This window comes from Pelodiscus sinensis, unplaced genomic scaffold, assembly GCF_049634645.1.
Source record: "Pelodiscus sinensis isolate JC-2024 unplaced genomic scaffold, ASM4963464v1 ctg71, whole genome shotgun sequence".
Lineage (NCBI taxonomy): Eukaryota > Metazoa > Chordata > Testudines > Trionychidae > Pelodiscus > Pelodiscus sinensis.
In genome coordinates this window covers 37,177-54,787 of record NW_027465980.1, presented here as the reverse complement: position 1 = coordinate 54,787, position 17,611 = coordinate 37,177, and the positions used below count along the sequence as shown (strand labels likewise).

General features: G+C 65.7%; 1 protein-coding gene across 1 annotated transcript in view; it reads right to left on the bottom strand.

Moving 5' to 3' along the window:
• IL2RG (interleukin 2 receptor subunit gamma) overlaps positions 1 to 17,611 on the bottom strand; it is a 45,960-nt gene that overhangs the window by 13,729 nt on the left and 14,620 nt on the right. The window contains exons 5-9 of the mRNA XM_075917654.1: positions 17,184 to 17,346; positions 10,785 to 10,890; positions 9,893 to 10,077; positions 8,758 to 8,900; positions 8,219 to 8,381 (exon numbers count right to left, since the gene is read on the bottom strand). Coding sequence (XP_075773769.1) covers positions 8,219 to 8,381; positions 8,758 to 8,900; positions 9,893 to 10,077; positions 10,785 to 10,890; positions 17,184 to 17,346 — 760 coding nt within the window. The remainder of the gene's footprint in view (positions 1 to 8,218; positions 8,382 to 8,757; positions 8,901 to 9,892; positions 10,078 to 10,784; positions 10,891 to 17,183; positions 17,347 to 17,611) is intronic.

Genomic DNA, 17,611 nt, shown 5'->3' with positions numbered 1-17,611 from the left:
GGATGGTTGTGAAGTCTCGGAGGGACTGAGGGTTGTTCCAGATGAGGCAGGAACAGCCAGAGAACTGGAGCAGGCTGCTAACCCAGTGACTGTGGGTGACCAGCTTGCTGGGAAGTCAGTGTGTGTGGGACAGGATTGTTCCCAGTTGAAGGAGGAGAGTGGGAACTTAGTGTCTCAGATTCAGGAGAAGGGCTGGGTAGCCACGTATGCAGAGCAGAACAGCTGTGTGGTCACTCTCCCTAGGATGCAGGAGATGGCAATTAAGCTCCCATCTCTGGACACGGTGGACACTCATAATCAATCAGGGAAGTTGATATCTGGTTCCATGTGGAAACAGAGGTTGGGGGTGGACAGAGGAGAGACTTGCAGCTCACTCCTGTTACCCCACTGAGTGGGGGAAGGGGGAGAATTCCAGGGCCATTGTGAGCCAGGGAGTCACGCCCAGCCAGCCCTTTGTCTTGGTCAGGCCAGAGGTTTCAGGCCTGGAGCCCACAGGACAAGGGGGAGGGGCAGGACTTGCTTTGGCAAAGAAGATTTGCAGGTTGAACCTGAAGGGCCAAAACTGCAATGGTGTGGGGCCAGAGAAGGGGCCTGACGGAGAATTTCAATATACACCTGGTATAGGATTGTTCTTGTTACTGATGTTAATTCCTGTAACCAATGTATTATTGTTGCAGAGAATTGTAACGGTATACAGTGTGCATGAGCTTATGAAAATACCATGTAATCTGTCTGGAGATGTACCAAACGACAGACGGTATGTAAGGGGACATTGTGATGTTGCTATTTCGTGGTTAACACTTGTAACTGGTCTTGGAACTTCTTACAGCACAAAAAGGGTTCCCGCCAGAAGGTCCTGTGTGAGAAGGGAAACTGAGGCACGCCGCCATTTTGTTTGGGGAGGCCTGTGATGCCCTCAGTGATGTTACTGGCATCACTTCCTGCATCAGTTTTGTGTTGGGGGTGTCACGTGCCTGGATCTTGAGGGGAGCAGCCAGATCGCTGCTGCACCCCTAGGTGGGGGTGTTGGCCCCAAAAATGGTATAGAAGGGGGCCATGTGAGGTATTGAATAGAAGCTTATTATCTGCTAATCCTATGTACGCTGTTCTGGTGTTAGTAGAATGTCTGTGTGTGCAATTATTAGCATGTACTCGTATGGACACTGAAGATTTCCCTGCATGTGGTTAAGCATTGGGCAGGGCCGAGCCTGTGGAACAATGGCTCTCAATGGGCTATGGACACACCCAAAGAATGGGTGCTGTCACCTGAGAGGAGCCAGCAGGGAACATAGAGATTGGCCTCTGTCCAGGTGACCTGCTACATACTAGAAGAGGCCAGGAAGGAGGTATAAAGAGGCCATGTGGTCGATGCCATTTTTGTCTTCAGCTCAGCACTTCATCCCAGAGGCAGCACTGCAGGGATCGAAGAGCCCGGAAGACCTGTGAACCCATCCTGATCGTAGGATGTGCAATAAGAACTTTTAAACCAGCAGCTGCAACATCTCTGCTAGAGCCTGCATCGAGAACTGGGAGATTCGGTGCATGTAACGTACTGTACTTTAATAACCTTACTCTCAGGCTTTTCTTTCTTGTGTTAATAAACCTTTAGTTGTTAGATGCGTGATTTGTGGGTAAGGTCTAAAGGATAAATTGGCCAGAGATCTGTGGCTGGTTTCCTGGAACCGGACAGAACTTGTTCGGGGTAAGTGGGATTGGGTGCTAGGACCCCCCACCTGTGTATGAGGCCCGGGGCCATCTGGGGCATGGATATTGCTGGGGTGTCGGAGGGGTTTTGCTCGGGAGGCTTCAGGCAGGCAGCTGAAGCGCTCTGTGGGACTGGTTTGTGGCCTGTTTGGAGAGGTCACCAGTCTGGGGGCTGTAAGGAGCCCCGGATTTGAGCAATTCGCCCTGAGCAGGCGCCCTCAGCTGTGCCCAGACACGGCCCGGTCCGTCACAGGAGCCTAGGGTCGGCCGGGGGCTCCGGGCTCCCCACGGCGTGTCAAAGCGGCAGCGCTGTGTGGAGCCTCAGGGCTGGCCCCCGGCTCGCCGTGGCACGACCACTTTGAAGTAGCCCTCCTCACCCACAGCTGCCTCTTTCTGACTAGCCCTGCGCATCGCTGACCTGCACTCACCCGGCCAGAACACGGATTCCGGCCTGAGGCGGCTGAGGTCTCAGAGGTGCCAGGCAAAGGATCTCTCGCCCTTCTCGGCAGTTGGGGATGTTTCCTGTCTTGCTCCTCCTCTGTGGCGCTGCTGGGAAGCCTGCGGTGGGTTCTCCAGGCGTGCTCAGGGAATGATGGAACAGGAGCGACGGGTGACACCGGCAGAGTCCCGAGCACTCCATGCTAGTGATGAACAGCAGGGCTGGGAGAGAGCCTGGGCCCTGGGTGCCCGTCCAGGGAGGAGCCCCCTTTCTCCGGAGGTTCTCGCACTAGGGACACGAGGGCTGCCAGCCTCCTTGCTGACGTCAGAGCAGACGAACCCAGAGACGGGAGCTGATACACATCTGAACTGAGAGAGGCCCACGCTTCGGTGCAGATACTCACATCCTGCTGCTAAATGCCATGCAGAGGGAGGAACACGAGCAGCACTGGTAATGCATTGCCGGCAGGCAGCACTGCAGGAAAATGCTGCGTCCTTCGTTCCAGGTACACGTCACACGCCAGTGACTCCTTCCCTCGCCCGTGGCCCACAGCTGACTTCCAGGTCCCTCTCCGAAGACCGTGGATTTGAGCAGCCTCTGCCTCCTGCCCCCACTGTTGGAACAGGGCTGGCCCTAGGCGGTGCAGGGCCCAGGGCAACTCCGCCCACCACCACTCTACCTCCTGAGCAACGCGAGCCAGGGGCCCTGGTGCGGGCGGGAGCAGGGGTCCATGGGGTGTAACGCCGTGTCAGGGTTTGTCTTTAAACAGTGGCGAGGGGCAGGTCAAATAGTGCTCTTGAGCCATGGGCAGAGCATCAGGCCAAACACCTGTCGCCACCCCGTCTCCCCACTGGCATCCAGCATCGGCGCCTGCTTCGCCAGCGTGGTCCCCTGCAGGGGACACCCTCGCTCAGGGCAGACCAGGACCATTCTCTGCACGAAGGACAGTCCATCCCCCGGCACTCCAGGGACTGGAACCAAGCCCCAGCCAAAGCAACAACTGACAACTTGAGGGGTGTTGGGGAAATTCAGGGAGGGGGGTTCCTCACCCTAAGGGTGTCTGGGGAAATCCCAGGGAAGCAGCAATACTTCCCCAATTCCTGCAGCTAGTAGCAGTGGTGCTGCCAGGCTGCTGGGAGAACGCAAAAGAGAACAGATGTCACCTACAGCCCTATGGCCAGCCATTGGCCCGCAGCTGCCAACCTGACCGTACCACGTACCGCTCTGCACCCAGAAGTCATCCCCCAGCTGTCGCCCCGACAGGTCCCACGTACTGTCCTGAGACTATCCGCCACCCCGACAGGTCCCACGTACTGCCCTGCGGCCAGCCGCCACCCCGACAGGTCCCACGTACTGCCCTGCGGCCAGCCGCCACCCCGACAGGTCCCACGTACTGTCCTGAGACCAACCGTCACCCCGACAGGTCCCATGTACTGTCCTGAGACGATCCGCCACCCCGACAGGTCCCACGTACTGTCCTGAGACCAACCGTCACCCCGACAGGTCCCACGTATTGTCCTGAGACGATCCGCCACCCCGACAGGTCCCACGTACTGCCCTGTGGCCAGCCGCCACCCCGACAGGTCCCACGTACTGTCCTTTGACCAGCCACCATCCCGACAGGTCCCACGTACTGCCCTGCGGCCAGCCGCCACCCCGACAGGTCCCACGTACTGTCCTGAGACCAACCGTCACCCCGACAGGTCCCACGTACTGCCCTGCGGCCAGCCGCCACCCCGACAGGTCCCACGTACTGCCCTGCGGCCAGCCGCCACCCCGACAGGTCCCACGTACTGTCCTGAGACCAACCGTCACCCCGACAGGTCCCATGTACTGTCCTGAGACGATCCGCCACCCCGACAGGTCCCACGTACTGTCCTGAGACCAACCGTCACCCCGACAGGTCCCACGTATTGTCCTGAGACGATCCGCCACCCCGACAGGTCCCACGTACTGCCCTGTGGCCAGCCGCCACCCCGACAGGTCCCACGTACTGTCCTTTGACCAGCCACCATCCCGACAGGTCCCACGTACTGCCCTGCGGCCAGCCGCCACCCCGACAGGTCCCACGTACTGTCCTGAGACCAACCGTCACCCCGACAGGTCCCATGTGCTGTCCTGAGACTATCCGCCACCCCGACAGGTCCCACATACTGTCCTGAGACCAGCCGCCACCCCGACAGGTCCCACGTACTGCCCTGAGGCCAGCCGCCACCCCGACAGGTCCCACGTACTGTCCTGAGACCAACCGTCACCCCGACAGGTCCCACGTATTGTCCTGAGACGATCCGCCACCCCGACAGGTCCCACGTACTGCCCTGTGGCCAGCCGCCACTCCGACAGGTCCCACGTACTGTCCTGAGACCAACCGTGACCCCGACAGGTCCCACGTATTGTCCTGAGACTATCCACCACCCCGACAGGTCCCACATACTGTCCTGAGACCAGCCGCCACCCCGACAGGTCCCACATACTGCCCTGCGGCCAGCCGCCACCCCGACAGGTCCCACATACTGTCCTGAGACCAGCTGCCACCCCGACAGGTCCCACGTACTGTCCTGCAGCCAGTCGCCACCCCAACAGGTCCCATTTACTGTCCTGTGGCCAGCCGCCACCTTGACAGGTGCCATGTAATGCCCTGTGGCCAACCGTCACCCTGACATGTACTGCCCGGCAGCCAGCTGCCACCCCCAACAGGTACCACGTATTGTCCCGTGACCAGCCATCACCTTGACAGGTGCCACGTAATGCCCCGTGGCCAACCACAACCCCGACACGTACTGCCCTGTGGCCAGCCCTCACCCCCATGGATACCACGGAGCATCCCTCCATGGATACCACCTCATGCCCCTGCAGACACATATCCTGACAGACACCATGCACTGCCCAATGGCTAGATGTCATCCCTCGAGCAACATCTTCACCCTTCATTGCTATTTCACTTGTGCCAAGGTATTTTCCAGCGCATCAGCACAACAAGGTACCCGGCAGCAGCATCCTCGGGCAACGGAGGAGTTACGGCTCAAGCCTCTTCCCTGCCCCTGCCCCCAGCCCTGGGACTAAGCGGGAGAAGTGAATTCAGCCTCCATGGATGATTCAGGCCTAACCCTTGAAACGAAGAACAAATGGGTCAGTTTGTGCCAACAGTGGGGCCCTGTGCCACAGAGAAAGCACCATCAGGAAGTGATCTGTTTTACAAATGCTTCCCAAAGGCCCCTCTGTGGTGTCCATGGGGGTGCTGGGTCAAGTCCTTCTAAGCTGGGATGGCTCTGAGCCCACAGGGCAAAGGCCTCCAGCCAATGCCGAACCTCCAGAGCCAGCATGGCCCCCCCTCGCCCCTCTCAGCATCATGCTGAGGTGCGCCTGCCTTGCCTGCTCCCCAACCCACAAAGCTGACCTGCAGGACACGGGGAATGAGGGATCGAGGGCTGCCAGGAGGCTGGGAGAGAAGCGTGAGCATTACCTTGTGGGCCCTGGGCGGCTGTGGCTCGCTGGCTGTGCCTGGACAGCAGCAGGAGCAGAGTCAGGAACATCCCAGCTTCCGTGGTGGCGGAGGGGAGAGTAAGAGAGGAATCCATGGGCCTGGGCTGCCACCTGTTCTCAGGGCCCCAGGGCCAGGCGGGCGGCGGAGCTGGCTGTGTCACAGCTCCTTGTGGCTTGAGCACTCGCTGTGAAAGGAGGATACCACGCAGCTTGCTCTCAGCTTCCGCACACATTGCTGCTTCCTGTGCTAGCCCTCAACCCCAGTTCTTGCAGGCGGGCCAATGCTAGGTCGCAGCAACCCTGGGGGCTAGGCACAGCATGTGCTTCCTTCTACAGCCAAGGGAAACTCCCTGTGAGCTGCAGCCCAGCCTGCGAACATCGCCTGGGCTGGGCTAGCTGTGACGGCGCGTTGGGGGTTCCCCGTCTCCTGCACCCCGAAATGGCACAAACAGACTGCACCAGCCAGTGCAATTGAGGGTGGTTTATTGCTCCTCCAGCACAGCGCAGCACAGATGTAATCTGGTCACAGAGCTGGGCTAGGATGCCTCAGGCCCCCTTGAGATGGGGAGACTGGGCCCCTAAACTCCAGCCCCTTCCCCTAGGCTCTCCTCCATGCCCTCCGACAGCCAGCCACCAACTCACTAACTTCCAGCCCTGCCCCCCAGCCAGGGCAGCATCCACCTTCCTTTGTTCCTCTCCATGGGGGGTGTCTGGCCACTGGTTCAACAAGTTTGGCATCACCTCTGCCTAGTGAGGTTTTCCCTGCTGGGTCTTGCTCCAGACAGCAGGGGTCACCACAGCCCAGCAAGTACCCCCACTACGTCACACTAGCCAGGCCCCAGCACGGCAGGGCGTTCACACCGGGGGGCGGCCTGGGCAGCTTGGGGCACCCCAAACTGCTGCCCCTCTGACAGCAGGACTGGAAAGGCACCAGCTGCAGCATCCCCTCTCAGCAAGGGGGTGCTGGCATCACAGCCCTGACTATGGGGTCACAGTGGGCTGGGCCTGCAGGGCTCAGGCGTGATGGGGACCCTGGGGCTGGAGTTTGGGATGGAGCTCAAGGAGCCTTGGGGCCAGAGCCTGGGATGAAGGGGAGCTTGGCATGGAGACTGGGGTGTCCTGGTGCTGGAGCTCGAGGTGCCCCACGGCTGGAGCTGAGGCTGGAGCCCGGCGTGGAAAAGAAAAGAGGAGACTGAGGGGGATATGATAGAGGTCTATAAAATCATGAGTGGTGTGGAGAGGGCGAATAAAGAAAAGTTATTTATTAGTTCCCATAATAGAAGAACTAGAGGACACCAAATGAAATTAATGGGGAGCAGGTTTAAAACTAAGAAAAGAAAGTTCTTCTTCACACAGCGTGTAGTCAACCTGTGGAACTCCTTGCCAGAGGAGGCTGTGAAGGCTAGGACTAGAACAGAGTTTAAAGAGAAGCTGGATAATTTCATGGAGGTTAGGTCCATAAAAGGCTATTAGCCAGGGGATAAAATGGTGTCCTTGGCCTCTGTCTGTCAGAGGCTGGAGAGAGATGGCAGGAGACAAATCGCTTGATCATTGTCTTCGGCCCACCCCCTCTGGGATGGGCAGGCAGGATACTGGGCTAGAGGGACCTTTGGTCTGACCCAGCACGGCCGTTCTCATGTTCTGATGTGGAGCCTGGGGTGCCAGACCGAGCCTGCTCCAGGGTGCGCACGACGGGAATCCTCAGCGCTCGCGTTGCTGGGCGGGCAGGGGGCCAAGGCCTGGGGTGGCTGCCCAGGTGCTGGAGCCCCGGCAGGATGGGCCATCCGGGGGACGCTGGGAGCACCACACGGACTTTGGGCCGGAGCTGCCATCAGGGCCCCTGCCCCCCAACTGCCCTTTGCCCCCTGCCCCCCCAACTGCCCCCTGCCCCCCAACTGCCCTTTGCCCCTACCCCCCCAACTACCCCCTGCCCCCCAACTGCCCTTTGCCCCCTGCCCCCCAACTGCCCCCTGCCCCCCAACTGCCCTTTGCCCCTGCCCCCCAACTGCCCTTTGCCCCCTGCCCCCCCAATTGCCCCCTGCCCCCCAACTGCCCTTTGCCCCCTGCCCAGAGGCTGCCTGGGGGGGTCTCCCGGGGGCAGTGGTAGAGGCGGGGGGGCGCTTCCCCCTCAGGCCTGGCTCAGGGCTGGGAACTGGCGCTGGGCCCCTCGGCCCTTTCCGTGCACGCGGGGGCGGGCTCGGGGATCCCCGGCAGCGCTCGGCAATTTCCGTGAGATCCGGGAGGGGCGGGGGGGCGGGCTCGGGGATCCCCGGCAGCGCTCGGCAATTTCCGTGAGATCCGCGAGGGGCGGGGGGGCGGGCTCGGCCAGTTGGGGGGCCCACGGCCTATCTCCTCCCCACCAGCCGTGGGCGAGCCAGCTGCAGAGCCGGCTCCAGCGGGAGGCAGCCGCCATGGCCACTCGGCACGTTTTCAACCGAGCCCGTTGGCCCATCTGCTAGCAGCAGGGCCTCCCCAGAAACAGCTGCAGCGCGGCCTCAGGTCCCCTCCCAGCGTCTCTCCTGGGAGGCCTGCGGGAGCCTTGGCCAGGGCGGTGGGCACGTCCTCTCTCCCTGGGGCGTGGGCCCTGCTTACGGTGGTCTGACGCGTTCCTGCCCCACGCCGCGGGCAGGCTCCACTCGCTCCACAGCCGGGTGCTGCCGCAGTACTGGCTGATCTTGCTCCTCACGTAGAACGTGTAATGCTTCTCGAAGTCCACGCTGGGCAAGGAGAAGATCTCGTCTCTGACCACGTGCTCCTGGGGCAGACAGAAGGGCAGCACCACACACCTACGTGAGGTGTGGGCTCCCTCGGCTGGGCTCAGCACCATGAAAGCGGATCCCAGAGCTGGGCTCAGCTGCTGTCTCCCTCCCTTTCCCTGCCCACGCCTGTTCTGGCGCACCTGGCCCCTCGCTCTGCCTGCCCGGCACCCAGTTCGGGGCTGGCAGAGGGGGCCCGCGGGCAGTGCAGAGAACGGGGCTGCGGTGGGAGGAGCATGGGCCGGGGCCTGCAGCCCGAGGGGCCTTTGGGTCGGGAGAAGGCCCAGTGGAAGCGAGGGGAGGCCTGTGGTGCGGGGAAGCAGCAGCCCATGGGGCCCGGGCGCGAGCCCGCGGGGGGCTGCAGGCTGCCCGTACCGTCCAGTCAGTGTCCTTGTTGCTCTTGTATCGGACGGTGTGTTCTAGGCAGGCAGGCTTGTGGTACACGGAGGCCCAGGTCAGCTGCAGCTGGTTGTTGCTCGTGTTGCAGATGCTCAGGTTCGCTGGCGCAGCGGGTTTCACTGCAAGAGACAGGGCCTGGCTCAGGCGGCCTCCCATTGTGTGCAGCAGCAGCTCCAGCCAGTCCCCATGCGGCAGGGGCAGGCGCAGGGGCAGGGCAGGGCAGGGCAGGGGCGGGGCAGGGGGGTGCCCTGCCAGCCACTCCCCTTTCCCTAGCGCCTCTCCCTGGCAGCTGGCCAGTCCCCACGCCTCTGCCCCCGGCTCCCTGAGCCCGCCGGGGTGGGGTGGCATTTCGTGGGGTGTGCAGTGAGCCCCCTTCCGCTTTGCTGCGAACAGCTGCTGCTCGCCAGTCAGCAAATGCTGCTGGAGCAGGCGTGGCCGGTGGGACCCACCACACCAGCGCCTCCCCATGGAGCGGCTCTGGGGAATGACACAACCTGCCACTCCTCGCTCGCTTCGCCCCGCCGCCCCGGGGAGCGCGTGGCCAGAGCCCCCGGTGCACCACCGCCCCCGGGGAGCGCGTGGCCAGAGCCCCCGGTGCACCGCCGCCCCGGGGAGCGCGTGGCCAGAGCCCCCGGTGCACCGCCGCCCCCGGGGAGCACGTGGCCAGAGCCCCCGGTGCACCGCCGCCCCCGGGGAGCGCGTGGCCAGAGCCCCCGGTGCACCGCCGCCCCCGGGGAGCGCGTGGCCAGAGCCCCCGGTGCACCGCCGCCCCGGGGAGCGCGTGGCCAGAGCCCCCGGTGCACCGCCGCCCCGGGGAGCGCGTGGCCAGAGCCCCCGGTGCACCGCCGCCCCGGGGAGCGCGTGGCCAGAGCCCCCGGTGCACCGCCGCCCCGGGGAGCGCGTGGCCAGAGCCCCCGGTGCACCGCCGCCCCCGGGGAGCGCGTGGCCAGAGCCCCCGGTGCACCGCCGCCCCCGGGGAGCGCGTGGCCAGAGCCCCCGGTGCACCGCCGCCCCGGGGAGCGCGTGGCCAGAGCCCCCGGTGCACCGCCGCCCCCGGGGAGCGCGTGGCCAGAGCCCCCGGTGCACCGCCGCCCCCGGGCTGATCCCCTACCTAGGTCCTGCAGCTTCATGGCGCTGCTGGGGATGACGAGCTGGGAGCCCTGCTGGCTGGCGTTGACGTGGATGTGGAAGCTGCGGAACTGCAGGATCTCGCTGCGGGCGAACCAGCAGCCGGTGTTGAGGCCCTGCTCCTGGAGGTAGCGCTTGCACTCCACTGCTGACGACTGGTTTCCAGGCCTACGGCAGGAGCTCGACAATCAGCCCCAAGGCCAGGCTCTGGGGGCGCCCTCAGTGCTGTTCCTGGCGTGACTGCTGGGCACTCAAGCCCCCAGCACCCCTCTCAGGGCTCTGCCAGGGGCAGCGATGCTCAGTCCCCCAGACTAGAGCCTGGGCTGGCACGAACTCCCCAGCCATTCCAGGGTGTGCCCCAAGCTCTCCCCACCACAGACAAAGTCCCGAGAGAGATGCCCATTCCCCAATGGGTGCTGCCAGCAGCAGGACCCCCAGACCAGGCAGGGAGGGCACAGCCCCAGCACATGCGCCAGGCTGGCCCGAGGGGCTGGGCTCTGCCTGTGCCCTGGCTCCCTGCCCGAGTCCAGATGGGAGCCTCAGAGGCTGGCTCTTGGGGACCCTGCCTGCAAAGAACCCAAGAATTGCCTGCTGGGATCAGGGGTCTGCAGGGCTCTGCTCTCTGCTCCTCTCGGCCCGCAGCTTGTCCTCGTGCCTGCAGGCCCCATCGCAGACGCTCCCGCCTGAGGTCTAGTGCCACGGGGCTGCCAGACAGAGCCACTCCAGCCCTGCTGGGAGCAGGGAGCTGTCCCGGCTGCCAGGGCCCAAAGTCTGCCCCAGAGGGTCTACCCAGGTCCCTTGGGTGCCCCTGGGAGCCCCTACCCATTGCACTGGCTGCAGGCGGGCTACGGCCAGGCCAGCGAGGAGCTGCCTACCTGGGCAGCGTGTACCAGTAGTAGAGGGAGTAGTTGGCTGTCAGTGTAGCTCTGCTGCCCCACACGCAGGTCAGGTACTCGTCGTTGAAGACCACGCACTCCACGCCTGCGGGGGAAGCACATTCTGTGGCTGGCACCGGCACAGTCGGGACTGACCTCAGCCCTGCCTCCAGGCCCTGCTCTGCCCAGTCGCAGAAGCAGGGGGTGCCAGGGCAGAGCGCAAACGGCGTGCCCACCGGGGAGGGCAGGGGCAGGGCTTCGGGCTGCGCCGTGCGCATATGTGATTGGCGGAGGCTCAGGTCCAGCCTTTCAACCCTCATCTCTCAGCTCCGGCGGTTCACTGCTTTGGCGTGCCATGCCCTGCGCCCACAGCTGGGCTGGACAGTGCCTGCGGCTGTCGACCGTGGCCTGCGCCTCCCCCTTTCAGTCCTAGCAGGAAATCGGGTAGGGCTGTGGGGACCAGAACGCTGGGGCCGTGCTGAGAGGGGAGCCAGGCCCTTGGAGCAGACTGGGGGGGCTCCCCGGGGGGCGTTCTGCCCACAGCCTGGGACTTGAGCTCGCTCGTCCTTTGGCTCCCTGAGCTGTCCCGCCCCCAGGCCCTTCAACAAACTTGTCCGGCTGGACCGAGATCTTCAGCTCAACTCTGTTTCCTATGGGAAGCCAACATAGGGCGGGGAGGACAAGCAGGGGGCAGGGAAACCCGTCCCAGGCTCTGCCCTTGCCAGGCCTCCTCCGTCACGCCCTCCGCTCCGCCCCTCCCCTCGAAGGGTGCAGCCTGAGGGGTCAGCAGGGGGCCTGGAGCCAGCAGAAAGGGCTGGGCCTCCCCTGCACTCAGCAGCAGCAGTGGGAAGCAGAGTGACCTGGCCCCAGCCATGCTGCTCCACTTCCTGCTGCTGGGACATGCAGGGCTGGTTCCACGCTGCCCCCGCGGCTGGGAGAGCGGAGCAGGCTCACCCCGTGTCCTGTGTCTGCTGGCAAGTGTGGGAGTGGGCCTGAGCCTGGTGCCAGACTCCCCTCCCCCTGGGCTGCCCTGGGCCCGGCGGGACGATTGCCCCAGACCGGCCAATGGGGCGGGTGAGGGGCACCTGTGAGCCCGTGTTGCTGAATGTGCTGCCGCATTCATGGTGGGTTCTCTAGCGGCGGCGGGCCGCGTGCCACGGCTGAGTGGTGGAGAGCTTGAGACGGAGGGAGCGGCTGGGGCATGTCTCTGTGTTCAGACACACGGGGGCCCCCCGGCGTGTTGCTGGCTTGTCAGAGAAACGCACAAAACGCGGGTGCAGCTGCCACTCTCTGCGCCCCGCAGCTCAGCCAACGTGGGCCGAGGTCTGTGCAACGCTGAGGAGTGCTGGGCGGTTGTTGCTCACGCCCAGGTATCCGACGGGCTCCTTCCTATTCCACAGGATTGCTTCTGGGTGACAGCCACAGGCTCGGCCAGCTTATTGGGAAAGGGCTGCTAAGTCACGCGATGGTGCCAATCCACCCCTGAAGAGCATGGCCGAGGGTGCTCAGAGCCCACGTGAGCAAGGGCTGCTGCCCAACAAGGGCTGGGCCAGGCATGGAGCGGTGGCCTGCTCCCGGGACACGCTGTCTTGGGCCAGAAGGAGCCTGGGATCCCTCCACACGAGCAAGGGGACAAAGCAGGCCCTGCGTGTTCCTCCAGTTTTAGCTTCAGGCCGGTCTTCATTCTGGCGAGTGTGGCGGCGCGTTGGGGTTTCCCGTCTCCTGCACCCCCTTAGGGCACGGACAGACTCCCCCAGCCAGTAGAACAGAGGGAGTTTATTGCTTCTCCAGGATGCAGCACAGCACAGATGTCATCTGGTTACAGGGCAGGCCTAGGATGCCTCAGCCCCCCTTGAGATGGGGAAGCCTGAGCCCCTAAATCCCAGCCCGTTGCCTAGGCTGCTTCCTCCATGATCCCAGACAGAAACCTAACTCACTTACGGTATGTCTACACTACCACCCTAGTTCGAACTAGGGTAGTAATGTAGGAACCGGAGTTGCAAATGAAGCCCGGGATTGGAATTTCCCGGGCTTCATTTGCATGTTTCCGGGCGCCGCCATTTTTAAATGTCCGCTAGTGTGGACTCCATGCCATGCGGCACGGACTAGGACTAGGGGGGAGGGGCCCGCTGCAGGCCCGCTGGGCCCGGGCACTGCCATGTTCATCTGTGTCAAGCATGGAGGTGAGGTCGGGGGAGCAGGACGTGCTGCAGTTCCCCCCAGGGGCCGGGGCAGGGAGCCTGGTAGCTCTGCCGGGGCGGAGGCCAAGCTCTCCCCTGGGGTTCTCCCTTGGGCTGCCACAGCCCCTCGGAATCCAGGGACACAGCCGGGCACGGCTCGACCTGGGCAAAGGGATGGGCAGGAGCAGGGCCGCTGGCTGGGCTGGCATGGGCACGCCCTGGGCACTAGGGCAGTCCCACGCAGTCTCAGGCCACGGGGGTTGGTCGGAAGGACCAGCCCTCGCTAGTGCTGCTGGCGCTGGGGGGAACCAGCCTCCCGCCCCAGTCCCACGCAGTCTCAGGCCACGGGGGTCGGTCGGTAGGACCAGCCCTCGCTAGTGCTGCTGGCGCTGGGGGGAACCAGCCTCCCGCCCCAGTCCCACGCAGTCTCAGGCCACGGGGGTCGGTCGGTAGGACCAGCCCTAGCTAGTGCTGCTGGGTGCTGGGGGGAGCCAGCCTCCCGCCCCAGTCCCACGCAGTCTCAGGCCACGGGGGTCGGTCGGTAGGACCAGCCCTCGCTAGTGCCGCTGGCGCTGGGGGGAACCAGCCTCCCGCCCCAGTCCCACGCAGTCTCATGCCACGGGGGTCGGTCGGTAGGACCAGCCCTCGCTAGTGCTGCTGGGTGCTGGGGGGAGCCAGCCTCCCGCCCCAGTCCCACGCAGTCTCAGGCCACGGGGGTCGGTCGGTAGGACCAGCCCTCGCTAGTGCTGCTGGGTGCTGGGGAGAGCCAGCCTCCCGCCCCAGTCCCACGCAGTCTCAGGCCACGGGGGTCGGTCGGTAGGACCAGCCCTAGTGCCGCTGGCGCTGGGGGGAACCAGCCTCCCGCCCCAGTCCCACGCAGTCTCAGGCCACGGGGGTCGGTCGGTAGGACCAGCCCTAGCTAGTGCCGCTGGCGCTGGGGGGAACCAGCCTCCCGCCCCAGTCCCACGCAGTCTCAGGCCACGGGGGTCGGTCGGTAGGACCAGCCCTCGCTAGTGCTGCTGGGTGCTGGGGGGAGCCAGCCTCCCGCCCCAGTCCCACGCAGTCTCAGGCCACGGGGGTCGGTCGGTAGGACCAGCCCTCGCTAGTGCTGCTGGCGCTGGGGGGAACCAGCCTCCCGCCCCAGTCCCACGCAGTCTCAGGCCACGGGGGTCGGTCGGTAGGACCAGCCCTCGCTAGTGCTGCTGGGTGCTGGGGGGAGCCAGCCTCCCGCCCCAGTCCCACGCAGTCTCAGGCCACGGGGGTCGGTCGGTAGGACCAGCCCTCGCTAGTGCCGCTGGCGCTGGGGGGAACCAGCCTCCCGCCCCAGTCCCACGCAGTCTCAGGCCACGGGGGTCGGTCGGTAGGACCAGCCCTAGCTAGTGCTGCTGGGTGCTGGGGGGAGCCAGCCTCCCGCCCCAGTCCCATGCAGTCTCAGGCCACGGGGGTCGGTCGGTAGGACCAGCCCTAGCTAGTGCTGCTGGCGCTGGGGGGAACCAGCCTCCCGCCCCAGTCCCACGCAGTCTCAGGCCACGGGGGTCGGTCGGTAGGACCAGCCCTAGCTAGTGCTGCTGGCGCTGGGGGGAACCAGCCTCCCGCCCCAGTCCCACGCAGTCTCAGGCCACGGGGGTCGGTCGGTAGGACCAGCCCTCGCTAGTGCCGCTGGCGCTGGGGGGAACCAGCCTCCCGCCCCAGTCCCACGCAGTCTCAGGCCACGGGGGTCGGTCGGTAGGACCAGCCCTCGCTAGTGCTGCTGGGTGCTGGGGGGAGCCAGCCTCCCGCCCCAGCGGGTGGATGGGCCTGGGCAGCGATGCTACAGCAGCGCCTTAACCCCCCATTCCAGCCCCCGCCCTGAGCCCCCCAAACCTCAGCCCTGAGCCCCGCCATTCCAGCCTCCGTCCTGAGCCCCCCAAACCTCAGCCCTGAGCCCCGCCATTCCAGCCTCCGCCCTGAGCCCCCCAAACCTCAGCCCTGAGCCCCCCATTCCAGCCTCCGTCCTGAGCCCCCCAAACCTCAGCCCTGAGCCCCGCCATTCCAGCCTCTGCCCTGAGCCCCCCAAACCTCAGCCCTGAGCCCCCCATTCCAGCCCCTGCCCTGAGCCCCCCCATTCCAGCCCCCGCCCTGAGCCCCCCAAACCTCAGCCCTGAGCCTCCCCATTCCAGCCCCCGCCCTGAGCCCCCCAAACCTCAGCCCTGAGCCCCCCATTCCAGCCCCTGCCCTGAGTCCCCCCATTCCAGCCCCCGCCCTGAGCCCCCCAAACCTCAGCCCTGAGCCTCCCCATTCCTGCCTTCGCCCTGAGCCCCCCAAACCTCAGCCCTGAGCCCCACCATTCCAGCCCCCGCCCTGAGCCCCCGAAACCTCAGCCCTGAGCCGCCCCATTGCAGCCCCCGCCCTGAGCCCCCCAAACCTCAGCCCTGAGCTCCCCCATTCCAGCCCCCACCCTGAGCCCCCCAAACCTCAGCCCCGAGCCCCCCATTCCAGCCCCCAACCTGAGCCCCCCAAACCTCAGGGCAGGGGGGCTGGGGTGTGGGAGGACACAGGGCGGGGATACGTGGGGACACAGGACAGGGGGGCTGGGGTGTGGGAGGACACAGGGCAGGGGGTACGTGGGGACACAGGGCAGGGGGGCTGGGGTGTGAGAGGACACAGGGCAGGGGATACGTGGGGACACAGGGCGGGGGGGCTGGGGTGTGGGAGGATACAGGGCAGGGGTACGTGGGGACACAGGGCGGGGGGGCTGGGGTGTGGGAGGATACAGGGCGGGGGTACGTGGGGACACAGGGCGGGGGGGCTGGGGTGTGGGAGGACACAGGGCGGGGGTACATGGGGACACAGGGCGGGGGGGTTGGGGTGTGGGAGGACACAGGGCGGGGATACATGGGGACACAGGGCGGGGGGTTGGGGTGTGGGAGGACACAGGGCGGGGGTACATGGGGACACAGGGCGGGGGGGCTGGGGTGTGGGAGGACACAGGGCGGGGGTACGTGGGGACACAGGGCGGGGGGTTGGGGTGTGGGAGGACACAGGGCGGGGATACATGGGGACACAGGGCGGGGGGTTGGGGTGTGGGAGGACACAGGGCGGGGGTACATGGGGACACAGGGCGGGGGGGTTGGGGTGTGGGAGGACACAGGGCGGGGGTACGTGGGGACACAGGGCGGGGGGGTTGGGGTGTGGTAGGACACAGGGCGGGGGTACGTGGGGACACAGGGCAGGAGGGCTGGGGGGGGCAGGGCCAGGGATGCAGGGGGCTCAGGGCTCACCGGGGGCAGCCCTGGTTGCTGGCCCCCTGGGGATCCCTGCCGAGGGAGCCGTGGCTACGGGGTGCACCCCCGGCCTGCAGGCAGACAGCCACTGCGTGTAGCCCCGGCCTGTTGCTTTCCTCCCCTGCCCGCCGTCCGGCCAGCGTGGTGAGTGGGAGACAGGACAGGCTGCCCCCGCGGGCCACGCACCCCCAGCCGCCTCTTTCACGTGCCTGCTGCTTAGCGTGGCGGGGCCAGCCTAGGAGGGGGAGGCGCATGCGCCGCGCCCGCCCGTCTTACCGGGGCAGTGCCCCCCCTGCTCTCCGCGGGAGCTGCCCTGTGGCGGGGAGGGCCTGGGGCTGGGGCTGGGGCTGGGCCAGGCTGGCAGGCGCGCCACGCAGCTGTGAATCTTAGCCACTCCCTCAGGAGACAGCCGTGTCTCCTCTCCCCGCCTGCCACGCCTCGCCCGGCTCCCCGTCGCCTCTGGCTCCCCCTTGGCTAGCACAGCCATCGGCCTATCTCCTCTCCCCGCCTGCCACGCCTCGCCCGGCTCCCCGTCGCCTCTGGCTCCCCCTTGGCTAGCACAGCCATCGGCCTATCTCCTCTCCCCGCCTGCCACGCCTCGCCCGGCTCCCCGTCACCTCTGGCTCCCCCGTGGCAGCTGCCCTCGCTGGCCGCCAGGCACACAGGCCAGCGCGCCTCTGGCTCCCCCTTGGCTAGCACAGCCATCGGCCTATCTCCTCCCCACCAGCCGTGGGCGAGCCAGCTGCAGAGCCGGCTCCAGCGGGAGGCAGCCGCCATGGCCACTCGGCACGTTTTCAACCGAGCCCGTTGGCCCATCTGCTAGCAGCAGGGCCTCCCCAGAAACAGCTGCAGCGCGGCCTCAGGTCCCCTCCCAGCGTCTCTCCTGGGAGGCCTGCGGGAGCCTTGGCCAGGGCGGTGGGCACGTCCTCTCTCCCTGGGGCGTGGGCCCTGCTTACGGTGGTCTGACGCGTTCCTGCCCCACGCCGCGGGCAGGCTCCACTCGCTCCACAGCCGGGTGCTGCCGCAGTACTGGCTGATCTTGCTCCTCACGTAGAACGTGTAATGCTTCTCGAAGTCCACGCTGGGCAAGGAGAAGATCTCGTCTCTGACCACGTGCTCCTGGGGCAGACAGAAGGGCAGCACCACACACCTACGTGAGGTGTGGGCTCCCTCGGCTGGGCTCAGCACCATGAAAGCGGATCCCAGAGCTGGGCTCAGCTGCTGTCTCCCTCCCTTTCCCTGCCCACGCCTGTTCTGGCGCACCTGGCCCCTCGCTCTGCCTGCCCGGCACCCAGTTCGGGGCTGGCAGAGGGGGCCCGCGGGCAGTGCAGAGAACGGGGCTGCGGTGGGAGGAGCATGGGCCGGGGCCTGCAGCCCGAGGGGC